Genomic DNA, 18265 nt, shown 5'->3' on the forward strand with positions numbered 1-18265 from the left:
ACTACCTTACCCACTTTAAAACAGGGAGTTATTTGCACCTGGAGGTCTCAGTAAAATGCAGATAGTTTCATGTCTATTATAAGCAGCTAAGGCTTCCTCTTTTCATTGGAACAGGTGGTAGGCACAAGTCAGAAAGCACAGGGCTATTTTTTTCCCATGGGTACCACCAGTGGCCCCGAGGTACCACGCCGGCCTCCCTCCCGGGGAGGGGGCAGAGTCCGGACCTCTGCACAAGCCTCGCGGTACAACAGGCAGGTTTGCCGTTTGCTGGGTCGTGACGGGGAGCTTGGTCATCTTCTTTTTGAGGGAGAAGATTACATAGTAGGAATAAATGTAAAGGTCAGTCACCAGCAAGCATGATTCAGATTCCAATGGGCAACAAATATGGGAACGAGAGAGGCTGAAATACCCTCTCTTCTTTCTGGAAGTGGCCAGATCCGAGCACAGAAGAGCCTTGTCCTGCCAAGGCGTGTCAGCAAGCAGAGGACACCAGTCTCCAAGGCTGTCAGCTGTACGCATGAACATCACACTCGCTGATGAGGGAGAGGGGGGAAAGAATTAAAACATTTTTAAAAGTAATAAAACGTAGCTGACAAATGACAAAAGCTGATTGCTCTTGCAGCGTGCTGCGGCACGTGTTACTGTGTGACAGCTCTCCTGACAATTAAAATGAAGAGGTCGTGTGCACTAATGGCAATGCCTAATTATGGAATACATAAAATATACTATAAATATTCCAGCATTTCCAAAGAACGTCTGTGACATTTACTACCAGAGGCAGCAAGCTTGTTTTTTCCATGTCCATTTCCTTGCCTACGCTCACATTACCAAGCATTTAAACACCTCTTTTGTAACTTGGGAAAAAACCCTCCTCTCAGGCAGAAAGAGGAGTACGTTAATACTGATGTTATTTTGCACGGACACATGAAAAATATTTCAATCAAAGACCTCAAAGTACCTTCACAAATATTAGTCAAGTGTATAGCACAATATCCATTTTGCATATGTGTACAGTGAGGCATGGAGATGATGTGCCCAAAAGCCAAAATTAGAGTCCGCTCTAGCTGGAGCTCCACATCTAGTCTATAGTCACCAGACTGATTGTTCTTGCTATTTATTATCTAACGTTTACTACTGTAATAGTAGCTAGAGACCAAACAAGTCAGGCCACACTACCGTGCCATGCAAATATGTGACAAATGACCACACAGGGATTTTACTGTAATATAAAAACTGTAAGAACTAATTACCCTTGCATAAAGTATCATAGGGCAGGGAAGAAGAGCAGCAGCAGATATGCCGCAAACCTTAAGCTCTTTTCTTTTAGAAGTCAAGGCTGAACATTTTAAGCCTCTCCAAAATCTAAGGTTTAAAATAGAGATCATTATTTTGTTTTAAAGCATGCCTTTACTCTGCACACAACAGCTAAGCAAACTAGCACCTGTCAAGTCTATTAAACTATTCTCTACCTAACCAGAATTTACATTTAGTTCAGTCAATTAATATAAGCCTTATCAGGCTCATGATAATTAGCACACTTATTAACAGCAGCAGCAGAAATAGTGTCAAAAGAAGAGCTTTGTTGTAGTTCTGCTGTTACCACCAGAGACTTCTATCTGATCTTACCTGGTGATCTACCTACTCTTGCACTGCCAAGGAGACCCACTTCCTTCCCCCTTAAGCCAGACAAATTACTGTGACAAGAAGCAGACTTAGGGTAGCTTCCATTCACAGATCACTTTAAGTACTTCACGGGTCATGTGCTGATAAACTACTTGCTTTACCAATTTCTTTTGGCTTATCCACAGCTAAACTGTTTTACTTGGAGGGGAAGGACTTTTTTTTTCCCTGTTGCTGTTTTATTTTAACCATGCATGTGTTGTAGGGTGTGTGCCATTATAGTTAAGGGTTGTCGGACCAAGAAATAATTTTAATCAATAAAGAAAACAATGCTCTTTTGCTTTCCTTTGCCATACACAGATACTATGAAGGTGTACATCTGCACATCTGCACATGCAGACTTAATAAACCAAGAATCACTTGGAGCACTTTTTGGTAAGGCTTTGTTTTGTTTTGAAGTTAGTCTGTCTTTTAATGGTATTAAATAGCAGTTAAAATTTAGACTTTTTACACAGAAGATGCCCTCTAGCTGGTCAGCCCAGAATCTTAAATATTGGACCAGAAGTGCCAAATTTCAGACTATTATTTACATACACACACATGAACATATTGAGATTTTCTCTTGAGCTGCAGGTTCATAATGGTATAAATTACAAAACAGTGTTTTTAAAAATCATAATTCAAAGCACACTTGCTAATTTTTTCCCAGCTTGAAATAAGTTCTTTCATTTTCTCTCAGAGTAAACTTAGAAACATTAAGGCCAAATTATTTCTTAATCCACATTATTTTGAAGAACAGGGCTAAAAGTTAACATTTTTTGATAAAATTAGCTGCTGCTTTAACAATAGAGAGAACATTGCGCTGTCCTTCGCTTACCACTGTTCTTAACTATCCAGCATTGGATAGGAACTGCAAAAAATTGAAATCCATAAACTGCATATCATACAGGCAAGTGACTTAATAAAAGGTGTGACAGACAGTGCTATGAACTAAGGGTCAGACTGGATTTTGTCTTGCACATACAGAAGCCTAGAAATTCAGACTCCTAACATTAGTTTAATGCATCTGTTTTTGTAATAGAAACTACAGAGTGGGGAAAATTTGCTAAAAACGGAGTTGAACTACAGTGAAGGTGTTTTCAGGCTACGTGTTCAAGAACACGCTTGAAGGACTGCAGCAGAACAACCCAAAGCTCTGATATTTTCATGAATTCAAAACAACAAAACACTTAAGACTCAATTCACATAAAAAAGAAGAAAAAATAGAAGTGAGGAATAAAGAAGACTTAAATGCTTCTTAGTGGAAGAAACACAAATTTTCCATTTCAGGTGAGAACTTTACCACTTCACCCAACACACACGGAAAAAAGGGGTTGTAGGTAACGCACCCATGCCAGCAGTGAAATGAATCTGAGGGCTGCAGAGTGATCTAACAAAATCTGAATGGGCATATGGGAACAGCTCGTTTTGCAAGACCTCCAAAATCAACCTACTGATAAACACCGGAGGGTGCCTGACTGCCTGCATACTCGCATGCCTATTTGTTGTTGTTATTCTTATTCATTACTGAGTCATTATTATTATTTAAGTGCCGACAATGCACTTGTGAACCAGAACAGATGCAAAATATCCTGTGCTAATGAGAAAATCAAAGCCTTTCTTATATTAGCAATTTCATATTATAGGATCTCTTTATTTTTGCCAATAAAGCACAACAGTAATTAATACAGCAATATTTTCTTATTGTTCACAATGAGTAAAGCAAGTAAAACTGCTCAGATTCTGCTTTGGCTCTCCCCCCTACCAGCACAAAATACAATAAATACTATTGAAGAATTCCTATTAAGACAAACAGCTGCCAAATAAAATACAACAAAAATCTCCCATAAAAGGCTGCTGTCTGTTTATTCAGAGATACAGTCAGTCCTCCTCGCAGAAAACAAACAGTGTGGCACTGTTCTTTCATATTTAAATACGTGTGCCTTGTCTTAGTGCAATAACCATCTCACAGGGCTGCACGGGGCCGCTTGCTCGCTGGCCGCTGCAGGCTGCATCAGCCCCCAGCGTGGTGCAGGACGGCGGGTCCAGGACCTGCTCGCGTCCTGCACAGCAGCTGGACCCGAACCTCATCGGCACGTGCTTCCACCCCGGCCTCACAGTACGACACCCACGGGAACACTGGCAAGTATGTTCCTATTTAAATAGCGCCGTGCGCATGCAAAATGCCAGGCTCGGACGTTCCCCGGTCAGTGCCTGGGGCCGTCCCTGGGTTTGTGGGGGTCGGGGCAAGCCTCGGGCAGCCCCGAGCAGACGCGGGCGCTCCTGCACCGTGCAGCGCCGCTGCAGCACCCGCCTACGCACGCCAGCTCAAAGCGGGGCCTTGCCTGCTCGCCCCTGACTGCCCGTTTTTAAAGCTAAGTCATAGATATTACAGCGGTTTAATATATTTATGTAAGCCTGCTGCAGGGGCAACTTAAATTTAGCTGAGAAAGAAGGCCCTGTTCATTCAGTAACACCAAATGGAAACGACGGCAAGCAACCCCATTCACACCCCTTCCACATCTGGCCCCCGAAACGCGAGCTGAGGGCACATCTCCGCTTCAGCGAACACGACTGCTTTTCCTAGGAGCGTTCTGCATCATGGCAGCACACTCGCTACCAAAACAGTTTCGTAACAAGTAAATGGTTTCTTCTCAATTTCAGAACAAAATTTAAGCAAAAAATGACTCAGCTGTGACTGTACTGCTCAGTCAGTGAGTGCGTCCCTGTCTCGGAGAAAATGACCAGCTCTGAGCAAAAAGCTAGGTACTGTTGGCCTTTCTCCTAAAATGAACAAAGCGGGCCGATGAACAACACATGATTTTTATAAAGTCTTGTTCAGGAAGCTTGCTTGGAATCGGACACAGGCCCAATCCTGCCCTGGGAATCGAACGGGAACGATCCCGCAGCCCCCGGACCTCCGCACAAGCAGGACTGGCCCCACCAAGCTGCCTGCAGCACCCGGCGGCCACAACCGCCTCTGCTGCAGTCGCGACCAAAGCTTTCAAGTGGCTCTCTGCTCTGCAGAAGAGGCTGACTACACATTTTAAATCAAAACACTCCTACTGATTCGAAGTATGTGGGAAAAGGAGCCAAGACTGAAAAGCTGCAGCCAGTAAAATTGCAACATCCACCAACAAACGAAAACATGAATGAAGAAGTTGCATCCTCAGAAAGTCCTCAGAGCTCTGATCTGTTTTTCTGACTAAAAATGCGACTAACAGTTGGAGACTACCTCCCTGCTCAGCACCAGAAACCCAGCGAAGCTCGGGTGCAGAACCACCAAATCTGGCCCTAAAAACTTTATAGGACTAAATACAAGTGGTAAGAATCTAAAATACAAAGAAGAAAGCATCTATGAAAAGCTAATCTGTTCTGACTTTAAAGTCCCAGCCGTCTCGGCAGCATTTGGTCGATGACACACATTTAGACAACGGGAATAAAGCGCACAGACAAACAACAATCCAGCGTTCCAGCACCAGAACCGCAATGCATAAGTAATGCCTAAATTTACAAGTTTGCATTAAATACTTAGTTTAATAAAAAGAAGAGCCAATGCATTTAAAGCAGGGGAATGTTTTAAAAAAACACTGGCACTGGGGCAGTTAGACAGTCTGATCACAACAGACAGCTCTCGCTGAAGTTCATAGAGGAATGCCCAACCTTTATGTCCTCTTTAATCTGCCATGAGTCAACATGTGCTTATCACTAAGTATGTACTTGGGTCCACTGAAGTGGGCATACTCGCAGTTAAATACTTTGCTGAGTCTGACAATACCTACATATCACTGAATGTCCATCGTTTTCGGACGTTTGGCAAACAGCCACCCCCCTCGCCCCCTCTCCCGGGTCGCTCCTGGTCAGGTCCTGTCTTTACCAGGACATTTATAAGCTCTGGTATTACCCCTCCTAAACTGAAAATTATGACTCAGTCTTAACCACAACTTTGAAAACACACTGACATTATAATATACAAACATGTACAAAAGATACACATGCTCAGGCACACTAGGGGATAAAACAGACTTGAAGGAAATGAGGAACTTTATGTTACTGTCTTTTCTAATGAGATAGAAAGTGGCAGATGTAAAGATTTCATTCAACCGACAATATCTTTTATGATATGAATAAACTACTAAAACAGATTTAATCCTTTATAAAATCAGATTATGAGAAGCAGACAAAATCACAACTTTATTCAATACACCATTTTATCCAGTGTGACTAATGCATTATTTGTATGAAGTTAACGTGGCGCATTGGAAAGCTATGAAATAAATCAAATGCTCTACTTCATGTAATCTTAACAGACAGATCCCATTAGGATTCTACTATGCATAGCTGTTGGTTAAAATCATTGACCAGTATCCTTATATATTAATCAACTGAGGTAATGCTGGCTTGGCTGTCATCATTTGCTCCTAATCTACATTTAGAAATCACTTCAACTTTTCAAGCTCTTTGGAACAAGTCTATCAATTCTCCAGCCTTTCCTTCAGACCTACGCCTAGTGCTTAATTGTTTACAAAAGACTGGCTACAACGGAACTGTATCAGTTATGTTCTTTTGCTTTCCATAGACATTAGAGCATATATTGACATTGCATTATAATTAGTTAGGAAGATATTAAGTCTGAACCAAACATTCTAGCCTGCCTCAATTTTTTTGATGAGACCTTTTATCATTGAGGTTGAATTTGCAGGCAGAAATCATTACAAAATCTAAGATAACCCTGATCGAGTTGAAATGCAGCTAGCAGAATACACTTTGTTTATGGATATACAGAAGAAAAGCATTTTGGATGTCAGGTTATTCATGGAGCTGTAATGTGTTTTCAAGCATACTATTTCTGTGTTATGTCTGTGTATTTTACAGTTTCCAGTCATGTTTGTTAGACAGCTGTGTGTCACGTACCACAAGAGTCATGAGCAGTCTAAAACCAGGCAAAATTCTTGCACAACAGCTTGTCTTGGGCGATGGGGAAAGAATCAGGGAGAGTGAAGTGGCAAGAAAGTGTATTATTTATTATTTTGATGAGGATAGCACCTAGTGACGGTCTGTGACCCAAACGTGCTGCACGCTCTGCAAACAGAAGACTGGAGTATTCTGAATGAGCAAACAGGGGTTTTCTTACACACATACCAAAAACGCTACATGATTATTACACTACCTTATCTATGACCCCTCCACCTGCACATGGAAGAACAGCCAGTTTGGGCAAGGGCTGGTTAAAGAGAGAAGGAAAGGCAGTAACAAAATATTATAACAGATAGTATAATCCTTCTGGAGCGCTATCCCAGAGTAGGTAAAGGTCATCTTTTCCAGAAATGGCAAGAGAAAGCAAAGGAAGCTCTGGCAGAGTAGGATGTTTTAGAGTTCACTAAACCAATCAATGAAAAACTGGCAGGCTGCAGTGGCCTTTGGCTCACACCTCTAGTGCAACTTTGCTGGCCCACAGGCAATTATCAAAGCCATGAAGATGACAATTCTAACTATGTATGCTACAGAGTAATCTCTGCAATTGCCTTAAAACTATATACTTGATTTCATCGAAATTCATTTCCTTCTTCAAAAGCCCATCATTAATTTCAGAACCAAATTCCACCAACATAATCTAAGGTGTATGTCCAAATTCCTCCTGATTTCTAGGACATAAAGACTGTAGAATTGTTTTTGCTGTCTATTTTCCCTTGAACCTTAAACGGAGGGACCTTCCAATAGTTTTTATGTGGTGAATAAAATGTTGCCTCTGTTTTTTACATCACAAAGATGTTCTCTAAGCAGTGCTTGCTAAACACAATGCAGTAATTTGTATCCTCAAGTGGTATAAATAGAAAATACATTCAGTCTAATAATATATGTAAAAAAAACTCATGCCCAGGGTTAACCAACAAAGCGGCGGTCTGCTAGAAGCAAAGGCAGCTGGCCCAAAGAGCAACAACACTTCTGAAGGAGTGTGGATGTACTATTCAGTCAACCGTCCAAGATACAACATTTACTTAAACTACTATAGAAAGCTTTGCTGTAAGACCAGTGAAATAAGAAGTATTCTGAAGAACGAGACCGTTCTGCCTCCAACAGGTCCACAGCCCTCACTGTGCAGCTCAGAGCGGGACAAATTATATCAAATATGCAAGCTGTAAATATAAGGCTTGTGCTCTGCTCTTCTGTCTAGCTTCTCTGCTTTGATTCTTTTTTCTTGTAGATAGGCTCTGCCCAAATCCTACCTCTTCTCTTCATGGGCTTGCCTTTGCCCTACTAATATATCTGCCTAGGTTCCTGTCTTGCTCTATCACCATAAACATTCATAAACATTAAGGGACTTAACCTCATCACACCCCTGTGGAATAGGAAAATATACCCATCGGAGGCGGCAGGCAGCGAACTGGAACTCGGCAGATAGCAGCTCTGACCAACACACAGTCCTTGAGCAAGTCATTTCACCTCTCTGCTTCCCTTCCCCCATATATAAAAAAGGATAATGACACTGACTTTCCTGTAAAATGCCTCAAAATCTACCAGCAAAATTATGAGATGCTATTACTCTCACTTTACAAAAGGAGGCAAAGCACTGAGATATAAGTCAAGGTTGCATGAAAGGTCTGTGGCCAGAAATGACACCCCATTTTCTAAGCATGCGTCTGATGTCACCAGCACAAAAGTGGCATCCAACACAGGATCTCAATGCATGAGCTATGCATAGACAACCTGGGTCAATATTTGATCCTCTTGTAGTTCACGCAGTAAAAGCAAGCCTGTGAAGGGCTGCATAGCTAAAGCGAAGCTCACAGTACAGCAGATTACAAAAACAGTTTCCAACCAGCCCCCAGGAAGACAAAAAAGTGATCAGAAACACCAGAATAAGGTAGCTACGCCTGGCCTCTCTCACGCTTTTCGCCTGAACAACAACAGGCAAGCTACCAGAGACGTAAACACCATCGCCCCGTTTTGACAGGCACAAAGGCACTTTCCCAAGGCGGTGAAGTGGCTAGTGGCAGAACCAGTAACAGAATCCCTGTTGTATTTCTAAATATACATTCATTTTGATTCAGCATACTTGAAAAGAACGACTATAACTCTGCCAAGTATTACCAAAAAAACAAACAAACAAACAAACAAACAAAAACCAACGCAATGCAACTTATCTCCTTCACCAAGCAACCGCTACCCTCAGCCATTGGTCAATGCCTCAATCCACCTATCCCTCTTCAAAGGCTTGGTGAAGACAAATGGGCCTTCCAATGTGCAATGAAGCATAAAGCCATGAAAATCAAAGGGCTGCTTTTTGAGTAAATATGAGCTCCAAAGCCATTGTCCTTTCCCACAGAGGAGATCTATGAAAATGCTTACTATAGCATATGCACAGTGCTCTTTACAAGGCTGCCTCCCTGCTGACCACCAGCCCCAGGGCCCGCCCCGCCTCCCATTACAATCAGCTCCACCACATCCACCGACTTGTACTGGAATTCTTTCAGGGACCCTAACTAATGAGTTTTTAAACACTTGTAGACAGAGAAGATAATTCCTCATCATTATTCTTCATAGGAAACACCAGGAAGAATGTCATGCCATTGTTCTAAAGGAAAGAAATGGGAAGAAAATTCATCCCAGCATTTGAAAAAGCAGCCCAATGTTTTTAGACATGAAGTGGCTACTCTGTGCTGCAGGTGTCTCACCTGAGAATCCAGGAAAGGGCCTAAAAGATGCTCAGCCTCTTCACTTTCAGACTTAAGCCCCCTAAATTATGTCTCAAGCTGGCCTCTAGGCAGAGATGTCCATAATCTGCAGTCTTTTTTTTTTTCTTCCAAATCTTGACCATTACATTCTCCAACATAAATATGGTCACTGACAGTTGCATGGAAACAGCATCACCTAAACACTGTATTACTGCAAGATCTCACTTTCCCCTCATGACAAGAGACGAAAATAAGTGGGAACTGGCAACCTTAACGTAGTTTCCTGATTTTAGATTTAAAGGAATTCCAATTTCCAGAAGCTGTGCATGTGCTTTCTGATAGTTACTGATAGGTCTTTTTTTCTTCTTGCAAGTAATATCATGCCCTAAACCAGTGATACAGTAAAGGGTGAAAAAAGTACATAAATCTTAGACAGTCAATTGTTACCCTCAGACTTAAAAATGTTGTACATGGGAAATATTCCATATTGAAACCTTCTGCTCGGTGCAGACCACATGCCACCAAGCACTGCTCCATTTTCACTTGATCTTACTTTTAGATATCACACTTTAAGTTGTGAATACTATTGCTTGGTAAGAATCTTCCCCTGAACGACCGAAAAGGAAACTTTTAAGCTAGGGTCTGATCCTGACAATAGTCCACAGAACATGCCGAAAGGAAAAAGCACTATTCTCAGTAACAGGATGTCTGCAGGTAAGAGCCCAGGGTACTGAAAGCAACGTAGAGCTACAGAATTTACTTATTCCACAATACCATATACACCCACAGCCATACAAAAATAGCTGTTGTAATACTTGCCAAAGGAACAACTGAGTGATTTTTGACTTGTTGCTCTGTCTCATTTTCTTCTTTGCTAGTTGTTAATACCCAACCCCTATAAAAACATATAATTAGAGTGGGCTATCCATGTCTTACTATAACTGTTAGCACCATGCCGCATCTGAGTCAGGAATCCATCTGAATCTCTGACTACAGCTCCTCATTAAACCAGACTTACACATCGTACATAGTAAATGTCATTCCCCCATTCTCTGTGTCACCCACAATGAAAATCACCTTCCAGCTGTGATACCACCTTCAGCTCTCCTTAAATCTCACCATCTCGGATCACTTGGAATAAGGATAGGTAACGTGCAGTAAGTAGACACAGATTAGTCGTTGAGGTCACATAAAGAAAAGAAATTCCACAAGTGAGAGTTTTCTTCTCTTAGTGGAGAACCACTTGGCTTGATTTGAACATGTATATAAAATGTCATTAAAACATGATATAAAGTTTTACAGAAGAGACTAGTGGCTAGACCTTTGTTTAACAGTCGTAATAATTTATGGTGTGGATCTGCTATGTATGAGTTGAAAAACAGCCTCCACATGATAAAACGTAGTTTGTAATAGCTTGGAAGTTAACTGAATGAAGTTTTATTCCTTTACCTCAGCTGCCTAGTTCCATACTATTTTTCAGCATTAATGAGCCCAACTTTGCAAAACCATTACACTGAGTGCACTTAACAGCAGTCCTGTTGAAATCAAGGAGCAACTCGCAGTTTAAGTTTTTGCAAGACTGGGCTCCAGCACAGAGTTTTCCAAAACAGATATCCCAGCCCATTCCCCAAAATCTTCCCTTACAAGCACAGATTTAGTACATGCTCTTTGTGAGAATCTGTGGTCAAATAACTGTATCATTAGAAGTTATTCAAAGTGGAGCTTAAAACTCTACTGAGATGCATGTTACCATCTTTCCTCTCACTTATGTTTGCTTTTTATCTCTACATTTGTCCATCAGTCAGGAGTAAAATACCCTCTGACCTCTGTGATCAAGAGGTGTTACAACAATTTAAACAAGGATTTTGATTACAAAGTATCAATACAGAGTATTCAGTAGTGTTAAAAGAATGAAACACTTATCATTTTAAGTCACTATTGTGAGTTCCTGTCTATATTATGAGTGGTCTGGAAGATTATACTAACTTGACATAATACTAAATTCACTATCTTCTTTTTCAAGGATTAGGGAAGAGTTCATAACTTTGCAAAACCTCAAGTTGTGCCACAGTGTCAGCTTTCAGTGTTAATAGATGTTGGATGGATTTAGAAAGTCTGTTTTGTTAACTGCAACCAAGAGAAAAGATTCAGGCTTTCCTCTCCATTTTTCTTTTTTTTTTTCTTTTATTTTCAAAAGAAAGGTAGTAAATTTGAATTGCACAGATTTAAAATCGGACTCAGTGGAGTTGTTCACATGCATAGTATTAGGTGTATGCAAAGTGCCTCACTGATCCCTGTCATTAGAGGTGCTCCACGTTTCCTAAAGCATGCCTTTTGGCCATAACAGGGTCAAACCCAGCACCCTCTGAAGTCAGTTGGGAGTATCTCCATTGACATCACTGGCTACTGGCTCAGACCCACGCTGGAGGAAGACATAGGCAGTTTAAGGTGTTTATTGATAATATATATTTAATGAACATCCAAGAGCCCAATCCTGCAAGTCCTTTGCACAAAGAAACTCTATTATTTTAAACTAAAGGGGGGGGGGGGGGAAACACCGGCTGGGACCTATCTGTCTAGGTGCTTATTCCACATTATTCATAGGTTCAGACTGCAAAACGCTTCCTACAGCTCTTCTGGATCTTTTATAAAAATTAAGCTTTAACATTTGCATTCTTTCTGGCTGCCCAGTCATTTGTACAAGCATGTAAAATTGCTGATAGAGTTCAGGCAAATAGATGTGTACTATATAGTTTAAAATAACATCAGTTGCCACTACCAAATGGAGAACTGGGGTTTTGTCCACTGGTAAAATGCTTTGAGTATTTGGGGAGTGATCAAGAACCTAGTTCAGTAAATACACACTTACATACACACCTAACCTGAAAGACGTGAGTAACACCACTGATTTCAACAGAGCAGGGTGTTTAAAACTACCTACCTGCCTATGGACATTGCTATATTAAGAGCCATGTGCTTTTTCTCGGGATTAGAGACAATTTTGTCACATTTCACGTGATGGGAGTTTTACTCTCGACTCAAACAGAAGTAGGATTTGGGCTTCATAACACAGGGACCATCACAACACCCTTTCTGAAAGCCTGGAGAACAGCGCTGCAGTCCTAAGAAGTCTGAAAAGACCAGCAACACCCGCCCATTTTTCAGAGAGCACTTAGCATATTTAAGTTAACACTTCACAGGATGTCACCTTTTCCCCTTAAATTATTTAGTTAAACTCCAGGTTGAAGCGACAGTCCCGTCAACGGCACAAAAGGAATCATCCTGCTCGGCCGAAGGACCCGCATCCTAACACCATCCCTATTCGGAAACAACCCCCCGGACAACGTCATCCCCACTCACGGACAAGGTGCTGACAGGCTCCAAAGTTCTCCCCGGCTTTGGAATAGCTGAGCACTGTCTGAAGTATCTACTCTTCATACCAATGTGTATATTCTAAAAGTCATTAAATTCTTGAATGAATCATTACAAAAACAATTCAAATGCTGTTAAACTGATTGTAATTTTGCCTCATAGGATAGATGTGAGCTTAATGTTTGCAAATGGCCAAATTCTTATAAGATTTACACTCCATGGAGTTCAATGCAAGCCAGGCAAGGATTACTAAATCAGGACGTACTTAAAGTACAGGGTTTGGCCCAAGAATATTTTTGGTCTTTCTCAGCTGCTTGTTTTGACAGCATCTAATCCCCATCACCCACCCACCAGCAGCCACACAATCCATCCATTTACACTTCCAAAGCAAATTGAAAATGAAACGTTTTCAAATAATTACTCGGGGATGTCTGTAATACAAATCCAAAAAATAACTGCGATTCGACTGTAATATTTCTAAGGAGAAGAAAGGGAGAGGGAGAAAAAAAAACTTAAAAAAAACCCCAAACCATCCAGATTTGACTTTCTCCTGTTCAAATGCTCCCCCCACCCCCAGAAAAAAAAAAAAAAAAAAGAAATCTAATTCACAAAGTCTAGCTACTCTACTCCACGCGTTCCCACCAGGAACACAACGCGGTTTCAAGGTCCACAAGACTTTGCATTCGGCAAGCATTGGAGCGCCCCGTGCAACGCGGTGCCCGAGGAGGTCCCGGGCGAGGCGGGGGCCGCGAGGGGGGGGCCGCGGCGTGGCAGGAGTGCTGCAGCCCACCCCGGGCCGGGCCGGGCCAGACCCCCCCAGGCGGGGGCTCGCCGCAGGGCTGCGCCGCGCGCTTTTGCGCCCGCGCAGGGGAGAAACCTGGCCCGCAGATGGCCTGTTCTCAGCTTTGTCAGCCACAAACAGACCTTTGAACTTTCTATTTATATAACAGTTTAGTGAGTTTAAGCCTCTTCCTGTATAACTGGCAGTTTGCTGGTTTTGCCGTAATTAGGCTACTTGTGATACATAATATAAAAAGTAAAAACAAGACGCTCATTTCTCTGCACCGTGAAGTCTTCCCTATCACAGTCACTGTTACCTGCTGATTTACCAGCGACACTGTTACCTGCTGATTTTACTTCCCCTTGCCAGGTTTTATTTTATACACCTCAACATGCGTTTTCCTGCTAAGTATTTTCTCCCCTTCCAGTTTTTTGAAGACTGGAGGACTTAAAAAAAAATATATATTAATGCCAACACCAATAAATAAACCATGAATCTCTCTGCCTTTGTTTGTGCTGCTGAAGAGCTGTATATTCCGGGATGGTTGGGATTTGTTGGGTTGTGTTGTTTCCTAGCTGCTGATTAATGGCACCACCTTACGCAGCGAGCAGGTTCAAACCTAGCCGCACGGTCCCAGGACACGCCAGGATTTCATTTACTTGGTTACCACAGACAAGCATGGAAAGCGATTTAAAAGACGAAATTTGATTTTTAACAGCAAGTGGTCCCCTCGGTGCACACAGGCATTCAAGCTTTTCATTATATCCATCTCCCTTCCTTTCTCCCTCCTAGAACGGTTCATATTAAATTCAAGGCCAGGTGACTGGTTCTTACTCATCCAGGAGCCTTAACAGACTTCAGCTTTGGCCCTTCAACCTAGGCCAGAGTTTAAACTCATTTGGGGTTTTGCAGCTTTTCAAACCTGGCAAAACATCCACAGGGATATTTGTGGCCTTATTTTACACATTTCACTAATTCAAACCCAAGTGTTACCATGTAAAAATTAAGGAATTCCCTCAGGTGCCCTCCCAACAACAATCTTGATGAAGGTCCATTAAAACACCTCATTCCTTTGCTGTTGTGACCACTCACTCCTAATATAGGAAACTAAAGGGCTGATTCTGCAGTTCGTATTGAGACAAAGCTTCCACTAATCATCCTGATGCCAGGTGAGAATTTAAGAATATATGTAGTGGCAGTGCACGCTGTAACTTTGACAGTTCTTGACAAAATATGTTTCAAGAAGTTGACACAAAGTACCACGTCCTTTGGAGGGAAAAAAATAAAATAAAACAAACACTATGTTTCCCTTCATCCCCAAAACTTTGGGGAGTTATTTCCTGATATAATGCCAATCCATAGCAAGTGCTACCTTTACACCTTCTCACTGGATAGGAATCTCCACTCAAGCTATAAGTATTTTTATATATATATATATCTCTATATATTTCTCAGGCTAACTACGTTTCTGTTGTACTTTGTATGCAGATATACATACAAACACCCACACGCATACTGTAGGCCTGCACTTGCCTTCTTTGTGATTGTAGCACAGATTAGCAGAAGTTTTAGGTTTGCAAGGAATGCAGAAGAGGGTCCCTAATTAACTTATAAATGGTTATGAAACACACATTTTACAAAGGCCAGCTTATAGTCAGAAACACTATTTCAAACTGAGAAGCACAAATTTACATATGTTATTATATACACTTGTTCCTAAGTATTATATACTAAATATACCACACTGGGACAGAACTTAATAAATTTTGATGGGTAAGCATGCATCCTTCTTGGTGTGCAGAGATTATGCATGCACACATAAATTACAAAAATAAACATGCATGCACCTATTTATTGATAGATGAGCCAAATTCATCTCTTCTTAGCAAAGCCATTACTTGTCCTGGGAGAGACAAGCAGTAACTCAGAAATTTTTACACATAATGTAATCCATATAATGTTTGTGTATATGTGTAGATTGTGTACCTATATATCACGTACATGTGTGCACATGCACATACCAATTTGATTATTCAAGGCTAAATTCAGCTTGATCTCTACAATAAGTAATCCACCCATGTGTGAATGCCTGTGTCCTATAGAGTTAGATATCAAACACTTTGAAACAGTCATAAAGTACAGCATGTTCTTGCCTCATGGACCCTAAAAACATTAAAAACAATAAATTTCACTGTAAGAAACCAAGCGAGCGGAATTCATAGAACAAGTGGCAATATATTAATATTTTACGGAAAAATAGGCACAGGAGTTCCCTTGTTTCTGATGCACATCTCTAAATTCACATAAAACCAGAGTCAAATGAAAGTTATTAAGCAAACATTCAAACTCAATACCTATAATGTGCTTAGTATTTGAACTACACCCACATATTCGGTTGTAACAGCTTCTATTAAATTAATGATGTTACCCACACTATAAATTAGGCAAATTGTATGCAAATATTATTTGAGTAGTAATATGGTGGTTATCAGTTGTCTGCAAAATAAATTAGTGTAGCAGAGTAAAGATAGTGTGGTAGAAGCATAATATTTAATTGAGCACTAATTTTATTGTGATTGTTACTTTTAAATAACAACAGCATGGTTATTAAAAGATATAACGTGATGGTTTATATAGAGCTGATAAAACGCACACAGGATCCAAAGCGCCTGCTTACAGATTAATATTGATATAGTGTAATTTACGGTTCCAAGGATTTACTCCAAATTGCTGTAAAATAGAACGTGACAGGTATTTGGTTCTGATTATCTTGGATCCGCAACCATAGCTGCTACACTGCGTTTGGCAAAATGATAGTTATTAACTAAATATATGATCTTTTTCCTAGACATAGCTTTATATTACCAACAAAGTAAACCCTTTTGAAAAACCTGAGGTCCCTATGCACATGCCTACGCACATATATAATCTGTGTGACATTTAGAGATGGGAACTCTGAAACACAGCATTGCAATCTTTCTTTCTTGGCAAACTGCACTTTAGCCCAAAAGCATTCAATAAAGTAGTAACCAACCTCTGAATTCTGCCGTGCATAGTTTAAAAAATTATGGCCATCTTTGCTAAATTGAAAAGTAAAATAGGAGCCAATAAAAACAGTCATAATGAATAATCATAATCTCATTAACCAGCCGGGAAGCAACTAAATACCTACTCAAATGCTAACTTTCTTAGTTACTTGTCACCCACCGAAGATTCCTTAACGTTCACTTGGGAAACAAGTTTAGGATATACTTAAGCAGATGCACGGACCTTCTCAAGGTGCGCGCTATTTGCACAGCAATTCCGACCCCAAACCCCGCTCTTAAAAAAAGAGAGAAAGAAAAGACCTGCTATAATATCGTGGGGACTGAGCTTCCCACTTCCAAGACTAACTTCAATAACGCTTTATCCAGAATAGGAAACCCGCAAAAACAGCGAGAGAAACCCCCCCCCCCCAAGCGAACAGGGCTACAGCTCAACTGTGCAACACAGCAAAACTACGGCCGCGCTGCTCCCCGTGAAGGCAATATTGTCACTGACAGCCGCAAACACAGCACGAGCCGAGCCGCGAGCCCGCGGACAGCGTCGCCGCCTGCACTCGCCCCTTTGCTGGGGGGTTTTGTGCTGGGGCGCCGGGCGCTGCCGGCGCATCTCGGCGCCTCTCCCGCCGGCCAACTTCGCCCCCGCGGCCGGCGGAGCGCGAGGTGCTCCCCGCCGGCGCGGCCGCGCTGCGCTGCGAGGCTCTCCGCGGGCGCGCTCCGCTCCGCGCCGGGCACCGGGCGCTTCGCCCGCTTAACAAAGGCTGAGACAGCGGGGAGCCGCGGGGGGGAGAGGAGGGAGGCAGAGCACTGTTAGCGGAGGGTGGAGGGGGGAAGCGGGGGGGGCGGAAAAAAAGGAGAAAAAAAAAAAAAAACCTACCACTGCTGCTCTAAGTCCCAGTCCCTGAAAAAGTCGAATAGGTCCATAACGATGTGGTGGCGAGACTCAGAGAAGTGGTGCCCCCTCCCCGCCCCGCGCCGCGCCGAGCCGAGGCGGCGCGGCTAGGGCTGCCCGGCCGGCATGGGCAGCGCCGCCCCGGGGAGCGGCGGCCGCCGCCGGGCCGCGCCGAGCCGCGCCGAGCCGAGCCGCGCCGAGCCGAGCCGCGCCGCCCGGGGCTCGCCGAGCGCCGCCGCCGCCGCCCGCTCCGGCCGCCGCCAGCAGCGCGGGGCGGCGCGGCGCGGGGCGGCGCGGCTGGCTGCGAGAGGCAGGCGCGGCGGCGGCCCCGGCGCACGCACGCACACACACACACACGCTCTCGCACACACACACACACGCTCGCACACACGCTCTCGCGCGCGCACACACACACACACACACACACACACCCGCACACACTCGCACACACCGCGAGGGGAGGAGCCGGGGCGGCCCGAAGCCGCGGCATGGAGCCGCCGCGCCAGCACCGCCGGGATCTGGCGGAGCCGCGCCGCCCCCCCCGCCCCCCCCCCCCCCCCGGGGGCACGGGAAGTTTGGCTAAAAAAGAAAAATAAGGAGCGAGAGGGAAAGCGGGGAGGAAGGGGAGCAATGGGGCTGCCCCGCCGGGCACGCCTGGCGAGGACGCGAGGGTGTCCTGGCTGGCTCGGAGGGGGAGAGGAGAAGTAGGGGGAAAGGAAGAAAATAAAATAAAGTAAAATAAGATAGGTGCCTGTAATTTAAGTGCTCGAGCAGACTCCTGAGAGTACACAAACCTGGCTCGCACTCACGTGAGAAGTGCTGGCGACTTGGTGAGAGGTGGCTC

The 18265-nt window shown here is 43.1% G+C and overlaps 1 protein-coding gene across 3 annotated transcripts in view; it reads right to left on the reverse strand.

Annotated features, from left to right (window-relative positions):
* The window catches only part of AFF2 (ALF transcription elongation factor 2), a 341402-nt gene extending 323457 nt beyond the window's left edge, over positions 1-17945 (reverse strand). For 2 of the 3 annotated variants that reach the window (XM_064518263.1, XM_064518261.1), the window contains exon 1: positions 17407-17944. In XM_064518263.1, coding sequence (XP_064374333.1) covers positions 17407-17453 — 47 coding nt within the window. In that variant the 5' untranslated portion in view covers positions 17454-17944. Of the gene's footprint in view, positions 1-17406 lie in introns of all 3 variants that reach the window. The other variant, XM_064518262.1, reaches the window with a different exon arrangement.
* Between the last annotated feature and the right edge of the window lie 320 nt (positions 17946-18265).

The sequence above is a fragment of the Dromaius novaehollandiae genome, chromosome 11 (assembly GCF_036370855.1).
Source record: "Dromaius novaehollandiae isolate bDroNov1 chromosome 11, bDroNov1.hap1, whole genome shotgun sequence".
Lineage (NCBI taxonomy): Eukaryota > Metazoa > Chordata > Aves > Casuariiformes > Dromaiidae > Dromaius > Dromaius novaehollandiae.